This window comes from Onychostruthus taczanowskii, unplaced genomic scaffold, assembly GCF_017590055.1.
Source record: "Onychostruthus taczanowskii isolate IOZ18803 unplaced genomic scaffold, ASM1759005v1 scaffold71, whole genome shotgun sequence".
Lineage (NCBI taxonomy): Eukaryota > Metazoa > Chordata > Aves > Passeriformes > Passeridae > Onychostruthus > Onychostruthus taczanowskii.
The window spans coordinates 3,134,013-3,153,128 of record NW_024504898.1 but is presented as its reverse complement, the minus strand read 5'-3'; the positions used below and the strand labels follow the sequence as shown (position 1 = coordinate 3,153,128).

The following is a 19,116-nucleotide window of genomic DNA, read 5'->3' as shown; positions in this document are numbered from 1 at the left end:
CACTGCAGTCTACAACTTCCTCATGAGGGGAAGAGGAGGTGCAGGCACTGATCTCTTCTCTTTGGTGACCAGTGACAGGGCCCAGGGAATGGCCTGAAGCTGTGTCAGGGGAGTTTTATGTTTGATATTAGAAAAAGGTTCTTCACCTAGAGGGTGGTTGCGCACTGGAGCAGCTCCCCAGGGCAGTGGTCACAGCACCACTGACAGAGTTCAAGAAACATTTGGACAACACTCTCAGGCACAGAGTGTGACCCTTGGGGATGGTGCTATGCAGGGCCAGGAGCTTGATGGTCCTTGTGGGTCCCTTCCAGCTGGGAATATTCTGTGACTCTATATTGGTCTTACAATTTTTTCACAAAAAAACTCCTGGTTTCCTCATCTCTTTTCTTAATAATGTGAGACAGTCATTACAGATCAATACCCTTTATAAATTTACCTCGGAGAGACAGACAGGGAAGTAGATCCCTCATTAGAGAACACATTTGAAAGAAAGCAGACTAGACAACACAACTGCAAAGTTCCTCTGCAGCAGGAAGTTCACGTACTGAGGTTAGCCCAATAAGTTTAATAGTTAAGGAAAAACAGAGTGGGTATTTACTCACACACAATTTTATGAGAGGAACAACTGAAATGGCAGCAAGAAAAACACACTTTTTGGACAAACTTATTACATCACGTTAGTGGGCCACAAACTCTTTAAAAAAATAAATCTTTTGAGACATGAGAATGAAATCACATTTTAGCATGCTTTAAATAGCTGAAAGGCTCTTCAAAGCATACATTTTCAGCTATTGGCAAAGACAATGATTATCTCCTCATCTAGAAATTAAAAAGCATTTAGCAATAAGTTAAAGCTAGCCTACATGTAAGTGGGCTAAATACTAGTCAGATTCTTCCCTTTTCACATTTAAGATGATACTACAGTTCATCACCTGTGTAGCTTATATGCTGTTGTGCAATGCCCCACTGAAGTTTCACATCTACTCTGCAAGAGAGAACAAGGGTAAACAGCTTTCTCTTAGGATAGTCACAAATGGTAAAACCAGTAGTATTTGTTTGTCTGTTTAATTAGATGTTTGCTGTTTATCACACACAAGAACTGTAAGCAGAGTCCATGAATTCTTCTGAGCAATATGAAACCTCCTGGTTCCATGCAAGTTCAATACTGTCTCTCTCTCTATATATTTCTCTCCTCCTCCTATCTGCTGGTTTCCCCAGCCCAAGTTTCCAACTGTCTTCATAAGAAACAAAGTTTTACTTTGTGACTGCTATCCGAGAGAGCCTGGCTCCAGGCTCACGTTGGCTTCAGGTACATCTTAGACCACAGGAAGCTGGATGTTTTTCTTTTGAGGCACTAGAAGTTAGGCTAAGAGTAATAGTTAAGTTGCCCAAAGCTAAAGGGACAAGTAGCTTTCATTGCCTTCCTATTTAAACAGCTAGCCAGTGAAGAAATCTTATTTTCCCTTTTTTTCCCTGAAATAGATTAAGAACATTTTGCAGTAACAGATTCCTCAGTCTTTCATTTACTCATTTGTAATCCTAATGTTTAGTGTCCCATTTCACTTGAGTTTCCTCAGCCTCACGAGAGAAGTTAACAATGGATCTCTTCACATTCAGATACACACACAATCGTTTTTGTCTCTTAATAATTGCCAAGTTTATAGTTGTCCTTTCACATTCTCAAGCTAAGCCAAGACAAGCTCAGTTCTATGACAACATTTTCATGTACCTCTCTTCAGAGAGAGAGCTGCTGCAGCTGAACAAGACAATTGCAGCATGCTAGTTATACTTGGATTTGATAAGCAGTTGGAAAGAGGAGAATAACCAGTTTTCTCATTTGTCTGTTTTCAGACATATAGAAAACCCCACTGTCAGCATCTTGAGTAAAAAATAGGTGACATCTTCAGACCCTAGTAAAACCACTTCTGCATGTTAACTTGTTTAAATAAACACCCCCACCTCAAGTGACACAGTGGCCTGCAGTCTTCCTTGATCCATTCACAGAGCAAGAGTTATTTTTACTGAGTCAGAAATCATGCATTGTATTCCAGAGGAAATACTAGCCGGGTACCCCTGCTTGTAACTTCATGATCTGCTGCTCCCAAATCACGTTCCAGCGCTTCCTCTGAACTACTTTTTGTTCTCCTGCTGTCAAGGTTAGTGGTAGCTGTGTGGGGGCCAGAAGAACCATTTGCAGTTATTGTTGTATCACCATATGTCACGGTAAGGTCACCATCATTCAGAATAAAATCAGAATCCTCTTCTTGAAGCTGTTCCTGATTCTGAAAAGAAGAAGAAAAAAGAAAAATCTTTATACAGTGCACAGCACCTTTCTTTGCCCAGAACATAACTGAAGAATTCACCTACATGTCAATACAGAAGAGATAAGGTTCCACCTTAAGAAATGTTAAAAATAAGCTTGAACCCAATGTTTGCAAATCAGCTTACTGTTCCCTGTATAGCTACTGCTACTGGGGAGAGATGAAAGGGAGCTGAAGCCAAGAACTGGGTTATGGAACGGGTAACCCAGGATTTAGTAGCACTGGAAGTACACCAGAAGTACAGGAGATGAGTGGTACATATTGGATTTTGCATGACAATTTTAGAAGGCAATACAGGAGATCAAGTACAGTTGAGCCACTCCAGATACAGAGTTGCATCTGTTGCTAATTAGTCAAATTCATTAGTAAACTTTTCATGCAAGTCAATAAGAACTCAGAAAGCCCAAAATCTCTGTATTCAAGGATTGCTCAACACTTTTTTTGTTACACATCAAGAACTAACAATATTTTTTCAAACTATCTCCTTACTTTTACCTATTCCTAAATAATTACTTGACCTAGTTATTTAGCATGCTCCTGAACCATAAATGATGGATACAACAAAAAGCTTGCTTCATAGTTTTGTAACTAGTTCTGATGTGTTTTCTTCTCAAAATCATTTAAGAAAGTGTCTCACAAAACCCTGTGAATTTATTTTGGCAGAGATGGAATGAAATATTTAGAGAATAGAAATTGCCAAAGTGTAATAAAGCACTTAATTTCTCTATCACAGCATAATGCAAAAAAAATTGCACTCCTGTTTAACGTGGTAAAAGGCAATATAGCTGAATTGGTCAGAAAATGGGCTTTCTTCTTATTTGAAGAAAATTCTAATCAGTGCTATAAGCTTGCTTTCTTGCAACTGAAAGCAATTATTTCCCCACCTGACTGGCTCTGTACTGCTTAACAGGAGCTGAAAAGTGTATTGCTGTTCCCTCAGTAGGCTGGACACGGATCGGGCTACGTTCTCAAAATGCTTTATTTTCTTGCACTGCGGCAAAGGAAGGGGGGCACAGGCCATGTGAGATGGGATGTCTGTGATCAATGTGAACAGAAAGCTCTGCTTCTACTGCAGAACAGGAGTTCAGGGCACTGGAGATGGAAAATGCTGATTAACCTGTCCATGATGAAAAATGCAGCTCCTGGCTAAATAAAACTTCCTAGGAAAGCTTCCTGTCATTATGTCAGAAAGATAATCAGATAAAATGAAGCAGCAGAAGCCTCTAGATGATACAGAATATATAACTAACAAGAACTAGAAGAGGTGTCAGGAGTTTGCCAAAATCAACAAAAGAAATGGTACAGTTCAGTGTTGGGTGCAAGACAAGCACTACTTCGAAGGAATGCTAATTTCTTAGAACCTTTATGGCATCCAAATTTATCATTGCTTTTTTGTGACAGGTTAGTCTGATAGAGAGCACTGTTCTCAGAGAGCAAATACAGGTTAGGACAGTTGCTTTATTGATCACGAAGAAAACCCTGACCTACTGGCAACATCTTAAATAGAAATAAAAGGGAGAAATGAAAGGGTTCAGCTATAATTGGCAGAAATAGCCTTTGCAATCTTTTAGTTGCAAAAAAAAAAAAATAAAAAAGAGTCTGAGGAACAAGACCAAAATGATTAAAAAAAAAAAAAAAAAAAAAAAAAAAAAAAAGAGTGAGGAACAAGACCAAAATTATTAAAAGAATCACAAAATAATCAGTTGAAGAAAATCTGCAATCTGTATATATATATTGTTTGGAAGAAGAGGCGTTCAAATAAGGATGAAAATCAGAAAAATGAGCAAGAAGCAGGAAGTTTGTGACTGTTGACTGATTATGTTTTAAAAAGTCAAAGAAGGTGCTCAGGTCTATCACACGTGCCCCTTCATGGCTTTTGCCCTCGGAGAGGCACCAAGGAGGGGAAGGCAGAGCTAACAGAGCACCAGAAGGTGTTGCTGTACCAGGCCCACGTGTGAAGTGGCTGCAGCAAGCTCCCAAAGCCCCTCCTGTCTCCACAACGCTGTTGAGCAGTGAACCCTTGCAGCCACCTAGCAGATAAGAAACTGCAAGAATACACTACACTTGAGCTTCCCCAAAAGGCTGAGGAGCTCTTGAAAGCATGATACTGAAAAGAGAGGCTTTATACTATATGGCAGGTCCTGACTCAGTCTTTCTTGGTTTGTCCCAGGCTGTACTTACATGCACCTAAACATGATCAGTTCCAGAGAAAACACTGAGCTTTCTCTCAAGGCAGTGAACAAACATGGCCTCATAAAAGCCAAGGTCCACTTATTTGTTTCCATTCTGAATAGTGCTGCAAGCAGCATGGATTTTATTTCCTATGTTTCCCCAGAGAACACCCACGAAAAATCTCATGTACTATACAGTTTTACTATGTTTGCAAACAAAGAGGACGGGTGAATAAACCTATCGTGCTTCATGCAGCATGAACAATTCATTCAAGAAAGACAGGAAATGTATCCAAATAGATCCACAGAGACTTGAAATACTCCCAAGAATAACCCTGAACAGGCCTCTGCAATCCCCTACGGTTCTGTAGGAAAAGCTTCAATTCACTCAGAAAACGCAGGTCTGAACAACACCACTGAAGCTGACACACTAGAATGGCTAAAGACCTGAATCCAAAACTCTGCAAAAGCCTGAATTCTGCTTAGATGTGCTGACAATAACCTTGAGGGACCTCTCTGCAGACTATCCTCTTTGTGGTAAAAGCTGTTCCTGCTCCTAAGAATATATGCTGGAAATGTTTTTTGTTATAAAAGCTTATTTGAGTTACTGCTCACAAAGCCAATCTTTATTGCCTCCTAAGACAATGTAGAAAAAAGCACAAGCAAAGTACAATGCATGTGCAAAGTGCTGGCAGTCGTCACAAATGCTGGTGCTGAACACAACGCAGGCACCACAGATAACAGAACTTGCATTAGAAATTACTTATTTTGTGGCTCCAAAATGAAAGCATCAAGTACCACGCATGCAAAATATATTCAGACTTAAACCTGATGCTCCATTTAGTTTCTCTTTTTCTCAGCTGAATTTAAATTCACCAAGGAAAGTAAATAATTTTTGCTATGAAGCTAGAACCACTAAGGAGAGGGAAGGTGGAAGCCTGGCTGAACAGTTTTTTTTATCCATTTTGAGAGTTATCTCCTCCAAAAATTGCAAATCAAGTTTCTTCACTGGGCTTGCATATTTATTAATTACTTCAATTCTTTCTAGTTTCATACCAAGTTGTCATACTGTGCATGTGCAAGAAATACTTTTTTTTTTTTTAAAGTGTGCAAGAGCCCCAGAACAAACAAACAACAACTACAAAGTATCCCCAGGAGTGCTTCTTTCAGCTGGAATAAATGACCGATAGAACAGAAAATTACCAAAAGTTTCGAAGGAAATTTCAAAAGACAAAGCAAAATAACTGACCTATATCAGTTTGGGATAAGCTGGAAAGCTCTGCCAACTGGTTATACACTGAAGATAACACCAGAAGAGAAAAAGAGTGATTAAACTTATAATTTTCAAAATTTAAACTGCTAACTGCAGCACCTTTTTGTGCTTTAAATTCCAACTTGTCTGTCTGGGTTGGAAACAGCCTAGTGGCACAGCCTTAAAGCTGTGGGAGAATGTCAGCAAGGAACAGTAACATCATATCTGGAAGAGATCCACTGTACCTCACCCCTGTGGGCTGACTCAGAGCCCTACACATACTCCATGCAAATTGAGGCTTAGAGGACACGATCTCATGCTGAGGAATAAGTTGTGGGTGGGCTGCATTGGAGGATTATTTGACTTTTAGACTTTTGAACCCCCCTTTGGCATTTAATTTAAAAGACCTACTCCCACTTGTGGAAGTGAGAGTGAATTCTAAATAAGGTTGTGATAAAGTCAGAGAAGAAAAAAAAACTGAAACAACAAAAGCTAAAAACAAATATAAGTCACAAATATGCAGTCAGCATAGCCACACACTTACTGCTTTTTTCTCTGTATAGATACCATAACCCAGACATGCACCTGGAAGGAGATCCAGAATTTAACACTTGTTTCGGAAAAATATTTTACAGCTATGCTACACTTTATTAAGTACTTTCAGACTTTTTTTTTCTTGTTTAGCTAACAATCTTTGGTCTTTAATTCTCACAGGTGTGCTATTTAATTTTCCTGGAAATACCTCACAAAAACATTATTCCAAGCAGTTTCTGTCCCCACAAAGACATGGCTGTCTCTGTTGCTTCACCTTCATTTAATAGAAAGGCAAAAAGATTCCATAGCTTATAAACCAGCAATGAAATGCCATTGCCAAGTGCTGTAGCAAAGTCAGCCGTGTAAAGAAACAAAAAGACAAAGCAACTGCAGGGTTCAGAAATCTTGAAAAGAAGCTAGAAATAAAACTTCAAAATCATATTCTTCCCTAAGACAATTGCAGCACTGCACTGAAATAGGAACAGGAAAGAGAATACAATGGGAAAGTTACATATTATACACCTTAACAAAGTATACAACCTAACAAGCATTTTTAATGAAGTTAATGTCCTGTGTGTATCACAAAGCCAATCCATTAAATAATAAGTTTCCACATCTGGTGGTAGCCAACAATGATGAGTAATGAGGAAACAAAAAAAAAAAAAAAAAAAAAAAAAAAAAGAAGAAAAAGAGCCAACTATAAGAGAAAATGAGAGTCTAATCTTGCATGTTCATTCTGGTTAGGTCCTCAGTTACTGGGCAATTACTCTCACAAGATCATACAAAGACAGACATATGGGTAGTGCACAAGTGGGCTAATTGGTCTGATGGATACCTTCCAATCTAGACATGTTTCAAGACCTGCAGTGCCATTGCAAAGATGGGAGCTAGGCCAATTTCTTGCATTACTATTCCAAATGGGCAACATGTATCCCAAAGTTCTTTGAAATTTTTCTAACAGGTACAAGTAAGATGATGATGATATGCGGAAAGAAATGTAGGGAAATATTTCAAAACTGCAATTAGAATTCATAACTCTCTAGGAAAGGATTAACAGACAACTGGTCCAAGACTACTTGAGCATAGAGATATTAATATCCCAGAGAACCTGCAAATTTGAGATGTCCCACATAGTAATATGGCTTTATTTACAAGCAGCTCATGAAAAGTTGTAGATTTCAAAGCACTGTACAGATAAGAATGACAAGTATCAGGATCCTACAAGAGTAATATGAGAACAGAGCACTAATTATTGCAAGACACAGTTGTAAAGACAGTGTGGTCTCAAACTGCTAGACTGAGACAAGTAACTGATTAACAGTCTCTGAAAACTGAGCTCAAATTCTGCAGTAGAAACAATGAAGGGAAGCACTACCAGGTTTTTTTCCAGCTGGGTAAATGTGTCAATGACATCTCTAAGGAGACCTCGAAGTTTAGCAGTAATAGGCAAAGAATCTTGTCCAAAAGTGTTGAGAAGGGACTGAATATTTTGAAGTGATTCACTGAACTGGGTTATTGACTAGGCCTGTAATTTCCCCATATCCTTAAATGTTATTTTTCTAAAGCAGTATTTGAAAATAACCTAATTCCTGATCTCGAACAAGAGAAGCTTTTGTCTCTGGGGAGAGAATCTTAAATCTTTTCTGCCTAGGAAAATCAGGACTTTCTTGCAGTATGTCTACCAGACCAGCTGAAACCAGGACATTACCTAGAAAGAAAAAACACCAATTTGCTGAAGTTTAATAAATAAAAAACAAAACCAGGAGGCAGTGAATTGTTCTACTTACATCATAAACCTGGGGACTTGTCAGACAGCGAGCTATCAGGCCACACCAGCTGGGCAGCGTTGTGGTCAACGGAGGGCCACTGTGAGTGAGAATTGGCTTTAAATAACTTCAGTAGTTAAGGAAAACACACCAGTGCTCAAAAACCACTCTTGAAAATAAAGAGACAGTTGTACATAAATTTGGTTCTGCCTTTGAACTGTAATATGCAATACTTGTACATAAAACACGCTCCCAACTTTTTTCCCTTGATTGTTTCAAGGACAGTTTCTTTACCCACTAATCTTCTGCAAGGACCACTAGCTAACTTCTTACAAGTTTCAAACGGTTGCAATGTTTCCAGCTTCCATGATCTCAAGTAAAAAGGAGAAAGCAGAAGTGCTTTAGTGTTGAAAGGTCCAAGGGTATTTCTGCTCTCAAGATGGGAGCATGGTGTCAAGGTTGCAAGCTATAGGCAGCAAGGTGACATTCCTGAATGGCTCAATATAGGGAAATACAGAAATTCTGTCCATTCAATGTCCTCAAAGCAATATAGCCATTTATCTGCTGGTTACTGAGCCACAGAGGTGCAGCCAGAGATATTACCCTGGCAATGCTCACAGACATTTCTGCAGTGCACATACATTTACCACAAGGAGCCAGAAAGGCAAAGGGAAAACTGTAGGAACCATGTACCACAGTGTCAAAGGAAAGCAGTGCTACCTAGATGACACTGAGGGGACATGGGTGTGGGAAAGGAAAGTGTCTTTACCCCTATTTAATAGGTCTGTGCCCTGGTAAATCCACACTTTTCACTTGAGTACTCCACACTGATGATATGCCTGAAAAAAAATACGCAAGAATCAAAATATATGTCTCTGTTAAAAAGCAGCATGTTGATCTTGACTAGCACATAAATCAATCAATCTTATTTTAAATTCAAATATATAAGTTGCAGGTATTCTAGTGACTTTCTTAGGCCTCTAAGGATGGGGAGAATCAAGTCCATTTGGAAATATAACAGTTTTCCTCCCCACCCATTAAGATGCTTAGGGCAAAGGATGTTAAAAGGGAGCTGTTTAGCAGAGAGCTATCCCTTCCCTTTAGCAGAGCCTGGCATAGCTCTTTACTCAAGCAGAGTTATGTTTCCTTCTTTCCTCCTTCCCTATGAGTGTGGTTACACCCATTCCTGGAAAGAAACAAGCTCTTTGCCCTTGCACTAACCCAGGCTCCACGCTGCCCTGTGCCAGACAGGCAGCAACTCAGCCGTGAAAAAACAAGCCCAGTTGAAGACATCTGCTACTTCATCAAAGTTGCAGTTTTCTTCATGTTTAACAGTTGTGGGTGAGCCCAGGGAACAGCCCACAACATTAAGTGCATTCCACAGGAGTGAAGTTCCCACTCCTCCATGCATACAGAGCTCTGCAGGCCATAGTGAGTTCTAGAGCACACTTTTCCACCACTTAGATCTTTTTCAAGTTAAGCTCTCTTGCAAAGAGTGAATTTTGAGACAATCTGCCTTTCTACCCAGAAACCAAGTGATTTCACCAGCACCAACTATTTAGCCATGGATATAGAGGTGGCAATTCTAAAGATCATCCCATCTGTACAATTTAAGCCCACCCAGCCAATGCTTGTCTGAATGACTTCTTCCAACAGAAGAAGCAGACTTTTACCTCTACATACAGTAAGACAGATCTGCCTCTCAGTGTCAGATTCCTTGGCACAAACTCCCCAGAAACTTTTCCTAAATGTTGCTGGTGACTACTGGGGAAAAAAAAAAAAAAAAGGAATGCACTGTCAGGATCCTTTAAGTTTCTGTGAAGCAGGTAGTTAGGCTGTAATTTCCTCCAGGCACTCCTCCTGCCTTTGCTGCAGCTGCTAGGGAGGGACTGTTCTCTGCAAGCATCAGCTGAGGGAAGTCAGCATTGCCAACTACTCCTTTCATCAGGCACATCCCTTTTGTAAAGCCAGGGGAAGAGGACAGCTCTGCTTCCTTCTTAAAAAGACAAAAAAGAAGCAGTCAGCCACAGCCAGATCCTTTCATGCTTTTAACACCAAAGTCTGGTTGGTTTTTTTTTAATAATAAAAATTGACCTTGAGGCACTTTGGGGCCAGTCACTGGAAGAGTTAACTTGGAATTACGAACATTTATGAGTATTTAAAATAGCACATACACTCCCTTCTGTGCTTTGGGTCAGTACTACTACATCTGAAAGCATTGGTCACAAACAGATTTTGTCCCAAAGATGCAAGTGCTATTAGGATCCAAACATTTTCAATGTGCTAGCTAGGTTTTGCTGGGTGTGAAAGCCTCGTGCACAAGGCATGGAAGGAAATTACCGTGCTCCAACCAGGCCAGCAACCTCTCATCAATCAAAGGCCAGGAGCCCAGTGAAAAGACTCACACGCAAGCTGCAAGAGCATTAGGGCCCTACCTCTGGTCAGTGTGTATATTTAGCTGCCCCAGAAATTACTAGGAATTCAGTTTTGAAATATCTAGGAATTCAGTATTACAATTTCTTTGGGTTTCTAGGTGTAAGTGACTTGCCATGGCCACAAGATTATCTTTGCCATTTTCTGCTAAGTGACTCTAAGCTGTTGAGGAGGAGCAGCTGTGACATACTTAATGTGTCATAATTAATATCATACTGATTAAGTTAAGTAGATTTAAAAAAAAACCAAATCCACAAGCATGAAATACAGGACAGCTACACAGAAGTTGCTCAGAACCTTAAACAAGGTTATTGAAATAGCATAATAATAGCTTCAGAAAGGTTGTACAGTACTATATGCACTGCTTTAACACCCATAGTACCTTCTGGATGTACTTAAGGAGATCAGCTGGATCTCACGTAAATTTTTAGTTCCAGAACTTCCTCTTTAGGAATCAGCCACAGATTTTGGGACTTCATCACTAAAGCAGGTGGCTCTGCAGAGCAAAGAGTTGAGGCTTAGATATGTACAATGAACTGGAAACCGAGTTTGTGCTATTAGCATCATTAGATTAATAGAACAAATCAGAGCACCTGAAACAGTTAATTGTCTGTATTATTGTTTAGGAAGGTACTTCATCTCTGATTGGTTTCTGTCCTCCAGCAAGTGTCACACATCCTGCACTAGGGAAATAAAAGGTCTGACTGCTGAGCCAGTGAATTCAAGCTTCAGTTCTGTTTCCTGAGCTTGTCAAATACTTGAGAGTCAGAAGGAGAAAGATCAAGTGCTTAAGGCTACAGATGGTACATGGAAAGGGAAAAAGTGAACATTTCATGCCTTGAGACTAAGCTGTGTTTTCAAAAGGATACTTATGATCAAAGCTATACCACAGCCTGAAGAGCCAAGCGCTTTCCTGCTTCGTCCTGTTCCTTCGCGCAGAATCTTGGCCATCCTAAAAGTAAGATAAAAACATATTCAATTACTTCAGGCAGAAAAACGCAGAACTATACACTCCAATAATTCATAATGTAATGTTCTGTCAAAAAAAAAGGGCCAAATTCAATACTGTACTTGAAACACAGAAGAAAGCTGTTTAGAGTCTTCCCTATACTGAGTTTACTTTCCCTAGAAAGACCAGAAACGACTGCAGAGAACCAGGCTGCCTTCATTGCATTCGTGTTATTTTAACAACTCCTCTACCACCAGGTTCCCTGGAGCCTAAAACCTTATCTCACTGTTAGTCTAGTAAAAGATACAGAAATTACTTCCAAACTGACAAACAAGCCTCATTGATAGTCCAAGACTGATTCCTATTCATTGCTTGGCTGGCTTCCTTAATTCTAGGTCTAGATCTAACTCTAGGATTGATGGGTTTTTCTTAAGCATGTTGCTTCCTTGGAAGAAAAAGGGACATTATAATATCTGATACATTCTCAGAAACCTGATGAAATATATCACATTTAAAAGAAATGTGCTTAACAGAGAATCCATACAAAGCTCACAATTGAGGGAGGTCATGCAAATCTCAGAAATGCTAGATCAGCCTTGAAAGGGCTAAGAGTGTTAAATATAATCTCTTAACTAGCAGTGCTGCAAATCATCACACCAGCTGGTCTGCAGCTGCATTTGTTTTTACTTTTGTTACCGTTTAGGGTTTGAGTGTTTTGCTTTGTGTTTTTGTTTTGTTGTTTGTTGTTTGGATGGTGGGGAGGGGGTGTGTTTATGGCCAGAGGCCAGAGTTAAACATAGGAAAACAAATGAATGCCTTGTATGAATCATCTTCCAAACTACTGGAAAAGAACAAGATAGGATTACATTGTGTACTTCTGACCTGCAAAAAATCCATGATCCACCAAGAGTTAAACCTAATACATTTTCACTCCCTCCCCTTCCCAAATGATATATTTTCTTTGTGACATACTGCTAATCTTGGCTTGGTGAGAGAAAGATGAATCCAAAGGGAACTGACTCAATGGACTATATTAGCAATGCAGTGCACAGCTAAAGAGGGAAACAAATGGGTAAGTTCTTTATGTTTACATGGGAAAAAGCAAACATGGCATTTCCACAGCAGACACTGAATGAGAACAGAATACCCATGCTCTGTTCCCATTACAGCAATTCCTCAATTACTGAGGACAAGCTCAGTCTGAACTGGCCAAAGCCATCTTTCTATGATACCAAATCCTAACCTTGGTTATATGCAATAATTTTGGCCTTCACTGTAAAAGCTGTTTTGAGGCCGGGACTTCTTGTTACTTCCAGATAGTTACCAAAGTTCACCCTTGTAGCCAGCTCCACCATTTCAGCATCTATTTTGTGTGCTGGACACAGGCTTTTACAAAGAACATAGAGAAGTGAAGTGTCTGAAATGAAAGAGGTGCTTCTTGAGCAAGTATCTCTTACCCGTATAACATGTACCAGGAACAGAAAAAGAAAGAATTGGGAAAAAAGAAAAAAACAACCACCAAAAACCCCACAACCAACAAGAAAAAAACCAAAACAAACCCAAAAAAAGTACCAACAAAAACCCACAAAAAACCCAAGCAAATAAATAAAAAAAAAAACCGCCCCAAAAACCAACGAAAAACGAAAAAAAACCCAAAAAACCCCAAACCCAAACAAAAACAAAACAAAAAAAAAAAAAAAAAACCAAAGCAAAAAACAAAACAAAACCAAAAAAACCACCAAAAAACCAAACCAAGGCAGGAGAAACCACTATGAAAAAAGCTAATCCCAAACACATTCATCTATCTCTGACAAGCCTGAACATCAGCATCATCATACAACACTTGCTCCCTAAGCATCCTCTGGATCCAAAGTTGCCTTGCTCAAGTAGGTCCCTACATAAGCAACCAGCTGTGCTGCTGATCTATCAGTGACAAGCAGAACTCTGGAAGAGTGGAAACTAAGATCTGGACAGAGGAAACTCCCAGTTAAGCCTGAGGAATTTTTGACTTGTTTTGGTTTTTTCCAGACCTTTCGTTCCTCCTGTGAATCAGCTCCAGTTTATAGATGAGCAAAACTGAAAATTCTGCTATGAGCAACATTCTTCCAGATTTTGTTTGCCAATAGCATATTTCAGGGGGAAAAAAAAAGTCAACTCTTGGGTTGTTACTGATGCATGGAAATTTTCACTAAAGATTCACAGCAACATTTTGCTGAACACAAATGGCAATTTGCCCGTTCTCCTTCTGCTTTACCCAGGTGATAGGTAGTCCAGGCAGGATCCATCTGGCATGTGGTTTGATATACAAGAGTCAAGATCAGATTAGTACTCTTAATCTTGGATTCTAAGCAAGTCCAAGGGCCAAAATTTGGTATCAGTTAAGAAAGAGGAGCCAAGAGTATTACCTCTGAACTGAGAAGAACTGTTTGTGCAGTAGCATGCTAAGAGCAAGCATGTTGGGTAGGTGGGGGAAGAGGAAAGTGCATTGTTATACAGCGTATTAGTAGATTTGGGGAGATTTGTGATGCCTTATGTATTCACAAAAATGTGACCATGACAGCGTTACACCCAAAATCACTGAATATTTTTCAGTGGGCATTACTTGAATATCACAAAGCAAAATCCCCTACTGTCTTGCTAGCTAGGACAGAAAGGTTTTATCCATGCATACAACTTCTGCAGTTTTCTATTGTCTTAGTTATAAAATAAGATCAGCCTAATAGAGAAGTTATGTAATTACTTACTCCTTGTAAGACTTGAAAGCTGTCATTAGTAGGTGGAGGGTCCTGATCTGGGTCAACCCCAACCCTACAGAAACATTAGGAAAACAAAGCAAGTGGTGTTACTGAGGGTTGCAAATGCTGTAAGTTTGGCAGAATGCATTTTAAAAGCACTTTAAGCACCCAGCAAAGCTGCATCAGAGAGGTTGTAAGAATAGATTGAGAAAGAGCTGTCCATTACTCCCCTGCAGTTACACAGCCATAAACAAGATACTTTTTCACTCAATAAACTGCTTTAACTCTACGTTGGCATCAGCTTTTACTGCTTACCTTTGTTGCCATTTTTTTTTTTAGAACACTGGAAAATACTATTTTTGCCTTAAAAGTGGATGTCATCCTCTTCAGTGGAGTGTATCCCTCATATCCAGCAGGAAGAAAACAGAAACTAAGGATAAAGCCCAGCCTAACTGTTTCCCCAGCAAATAACTGCCAGATAAATCTGAGAATGGCTGAAATACACAATTTTAAAAAGACACACACAATCCATGTTTTAAAGCACTATGGTAAGCAAACCAAATATTTTATAAAGGGTCACAACATTAATTTGCTGCAAGTTTCATTCACCTAATGCAACACAGCCACAGTGGACTAACACATGGCCTGTAGTCCAGACTCCCATCTGAGTGAGGCAGGGTTTGTGTAATGAGGGTGTTGACAGAATATGCTAAGAAGAAACTCTCCACTCATTTCTGCATAGCTAGAAAGTATTTTATTACTGAACCATCCTTGCACATAGGGCTCCTATCCAAGATTGGCATTAATCCTTGTAATTATGTTCAGGTTTTTCTGGTCTGGTTTGGGGTAGACTGGACTTTTCTATTTTATACCCTATTCATGTCCTGATCTCTGTCATCTCTTGTAGAACCTAAACCTCTAACCTCAAAAGTTAGGTTAGAGTCTCAAATGTGTTGTTTCAGTTCCAGCATGTCACATAGTAAGTTTGGGGAAACACAAACAGCCATCTGTGACAATAAGATTGTGTGTGACAGCCATCTCACACAATAAGATTTTGTTAACATCGTCACTTCTAGTCTCTTAGAAGGGACTGAGCTGGTTTGGTGCAATGTCCATGTTACCTGGACTTTTTGTAAGTTTGCTAATTGTTTTATAGCCATGGTGTTTATGCAACAGCCCTAGGAATCACCAGAAGCCGAGAGAACCTTGGTGGTCAGACCATATCATTGGTTTGTCCCAGGGACAACATGCTTGGATCCAATAAAAAGAACACTTCCAAATAGCTTCCAGGGCACCATTTTTGATAGAACAATAGAAGAAAAGTTTAAAGTCATCCTTGTGGACTCACAGCCAGGTCAAGGCCTCACATGAATTAATGTAGTTCAGAGAAAATCCAGAAGGCTGTTCTGCCGCAGCCTCATATAAAACTAGTGCTGACCCAGTCCTTTGCTTGGATTTTTTTTTCTTTTTTCCTAAGCCTCTTGCTCTTTCTTCATCACTTCCTTTTTCCACATATAGAGTCATCTTGAACTTGAGGCACATTTAGCCTGGAAATTCCTTGGCACTGACCAGCTTCAGAACTGAAAATCTTCACCAGTTTAAAGGAATGCTGGATAGACAGATTGAGTACTGGACTGTAACACATGCTAAAATAAAACACCACACACAGGAGTTCTGAGAGCTTACAAGGGCTGAGGTGTTACTGCTTTGGCTATCATAAGAACAGGCTTTGGCAGGGAAACTGGGTTCTAATGCAGAAAGCTGACAAACAACATCAGGAAACCAACTCAGTACAGTAATATATGTATATACATAAGGGTATGCATTCCTTTATAAGTACGCATGAAAATAAAGAAAAGAAAAATATTTGTGGCTTTCCAAACTGCACAAGGGGGAAGGTTCAATGTGCTATGCAAAGGAACCAGGCTCATGTTAGCTGTGTAGCTGACAGTGTGAATGGGGAGTTCAAGAAGTTTGTTCCAAAAGATGAACATAGCTCGCATTCCCCAAATAGTTTTTACTCCCTGGGCTACCTATTCACTTCACAGTACATAAGAAAATCAAACAGTTCAGTGTCTCAGCTTTTACTTGACTCAAGGTTGTGCATTTGTTTTGAGAATTTTAACTGGCCTCAGGCAGGGGAATGAGGCTTAATGGAAGACCAAAACAGGATAACGTTGCCGTTCAGTGAAAAGTCATAGGATATCACAGACCAGGAATTTGGCTTCATTGTTGTGCTGAAGAGGCAAAAAACCATTTTCTATATTAAAATGGTGCAAATTTTAGGAAAAAAAAATCATACCACAAATGTTCTTTTCAATATTGAAATAGTACAGCCATGCAAACTTGTCCATTTAACTTTTTTCAAAGTTATTCTTCAAATGAATTTATATTTTTGAATATTTATAATTATCTTCCATAAATCAAATTTTTTTTAAATAATTCTCAAAGTCTGTTCCTCAGTTCAGAGATTAACACCAAATACACTGCCATTTTGAATTCTCACAACTACTTTTTGTATCTTTCAAACAATATGCTTTTATCCTCTATTCTAGCATCAATTGTATAGGAAGCTTAACTTTTTGGTAGCAAGCCTGCCTGTTTAAGTTTCAAGGCTAAATACCCTTATCTCATGACAAGCATCACTTTTTTTTTTTTTTTTTTTTTTTGCAGGCACAGCGCCTAGAATTCTAAGGAAGTGTCACTTTTATCACCTGAAACAAAACAATACCAAAAACCAGTCAAGTCTGTCCCAACCTCCTTTACAGTGAAAAGTACAGAAAACACTTAGTTACTTCATCCTTGCTTAAGTACTTCAATAATTAAAAGTATGAGTAAAGCTGATGCATGTATGTCTTCAACATTGATTTTCTTCTTATGCTGAAGAGGAAAAAATCCATTTCATGTGCTTAATATATTTTAAAAGCTTCCTGTCGTTTACATGTGCTGCAGAGGTCAATAACAGCTCTCATTTATTTAACCTGCTTTATAAATTAAACTGTTACTGGATGGATTTACACAGATCCCCTCCCAGAGGTCAGAGGCACAGAAAGGGCAGCCTTGCTAAAGGCTGGGCTGTTTTGCTCAAACCCCTAACAGAAAGGCAGGGCAAAAACAATGTTTTATTGAAGAGGCACCTCTGAGATGGGGAGCACCTCTGAGGGGCACAGCAGATGTGGAGCAGCCAAGGTAGTGCAGATGCCAGCAAACATCTTTGTTTCCCCTCCACTCTTTCTGAGAGCCCTTTGCAGCAGTTGTGTGGGGATTCTCCAAGGCTGTACAAATAAGCAACTCTTAAAAAGATGATTTTGGATGAAGAATATGAGCAGTCTTTCAGCTGTAACAATGCATATACATTTCAAAATCGGTGAAAAATCCATTTATTTCCCCTATTGGAATAACTTTGGTATCTGATAGACACCTTATTCCTTCAGTACAGACAATTACTAGTAAGTTAAATTCAGACACCTTTATTTCAGCCTTGGGAAGGCCATTAGAATCTGTAGACAAGAGTATGCTATAGTAAAATTAATCCAATTTAAGTGTATTTTCTTCACTCCTCCCAAAGAAAACTTTTTTTTTTTTTTTAAAGTCAAAAAGGCATTTCATGCATTAAGATCTCTGTAATAGCAAAGGGACTAGTCTTGAGCTCCTAATGCCCAACACCAAAACACTGCATTTCTGCCCTTAATTGACTCCTGGACTTGGTCTTTATCCTACAGCTACAACTCCAGCACATCATGTAGGAGAGGAGCTATTCAGATTTGATCTCTCAAAACATTAAGATTATGTATAATTCAGTAATTTAAACAGTGTGGGAGAAAGTGGTTCACACACAAAACTGAACTAAGTGGATGGAAATGAACGGTAAAAAGGCATCTAGAACTACATCAAGTTCTCTGCTGCATCATTTTAAAATGGGTGGAATGATTTCTTCTGATACTTCAGAAACTTTTCCAGGGCCCTACAACACATGGATGACAAGTTACTGAAATACCAGGCGTCATTAGATTTAGCATGTGTAGTTAGTGTGGCCAAGAATGACTGTAATAGATAACAGTTCTCAGATTGTCTGTCCAAACTAACACATTGCATCTCTGGCAAATCTAGTGGTTTGCTGGAAACCTTCAAGTGTGACAAGGTACATGAAAACCTTTCATTGCCCCATCCCAAAGAACTTTCTTTATATAAATATTCTATATGTTTTTATAAACACACACATACACACACATATACATGCACATTGCCTGTAGATGTCAGTTAGAGATTTATTTTAAATTCTCTCTCTAACCATTTATCTCTTCTAAAAACACCATACCAAAATCCTAATCTTCTCTGGTTGATATCACTCTGTTTTTTAAAATATATCCGAAAAAGGCTGGGCTAAACCACCTATGAAGTACCTTCCAACCTGAAGAGTTACACAAAATAACCTCAAGCAATGCTTAAGAATACCTTTGTGATTAAAGATCCTAAGATAAAATCCATGGTTTTCAGCTTTCCAAGGTCAGAGATTCGAGTTTTGTTTTATTAAATATCTATACACAGAGTTTATAGTTTCATTTTTTTAGACATGATGTGTGATCCACACTCTCACAGCTCAGAATAAGTGAATAGACTCAGAGTTGAGGAACATCTCTGGTACTCTCAGAAAAGAAGCAGCAGCATGCCAGAGTATATAGAAAAAGAGCACACACTCAGTGTTACAAAGATGAAAAAAGCCAAGCACCAGGTTAATGTGGTATCAAGGAAAGCACAGTGTCACCTGAAATACAGCCAGTGGCTTTCACTCATCTCTTCCACCGATGGAACATGGTCACCAACTCTGGTACAGTACAAGAATGCAATGTGAGTAACAAAATGCTCATGAGATGGGGGCTCTACAGAGCTCTTCAGCAAAACAAAGCAAACTAACAAAAAAATCCATACCCAATCAGAAAAGACAAAACATACAT

At 39.2% G+C, this 19,116-nt stretch overlaps 1 protein-coding gene across 2 annotated transcripts in view; it reads right to left on the bottom strand.

Annotated features, from left to right (window-relative positions):
- Positions 1-522: 522 nt before the first annotated feature.
- SLC9A7 (solute carrier family 9 member A7) overlaps positions 523-19,116 on the bottom strand; it is a 69,565-nt gene continuing 50,971 nt past the window's right edge. The window contains exons 13-17 of one of the 2 annotated variants that reach the window (XM_041422134.1): positions 18,927-18,986; positions 14,171-14,234; positions 11,347-11,429; positions 8,066-8,171; positions 523-2,282 (exon numbers count right to left, since the gene is read on the bottom strand). In XM_041422134.1, coding sequence (XP_041278068.1) covers positions 2,034-2,282; positions 8,066-8,171; positions 11,347-11,429; positions 14,171-14,234; positions 18,927-18,986 — 562 coding nt within the window. In that variant the 3' untranslated portion in view covers positions 523-2,033. The remainder of the gene's footprint in view (positions 2,283-8,065; positions 8,172-11,346; positions 11,430-14,170; positions 14,235-18,926; positions 18,987-19,116) is intronic. The other variant, XM_041422135.1, reaches the window with a different exon arrangement.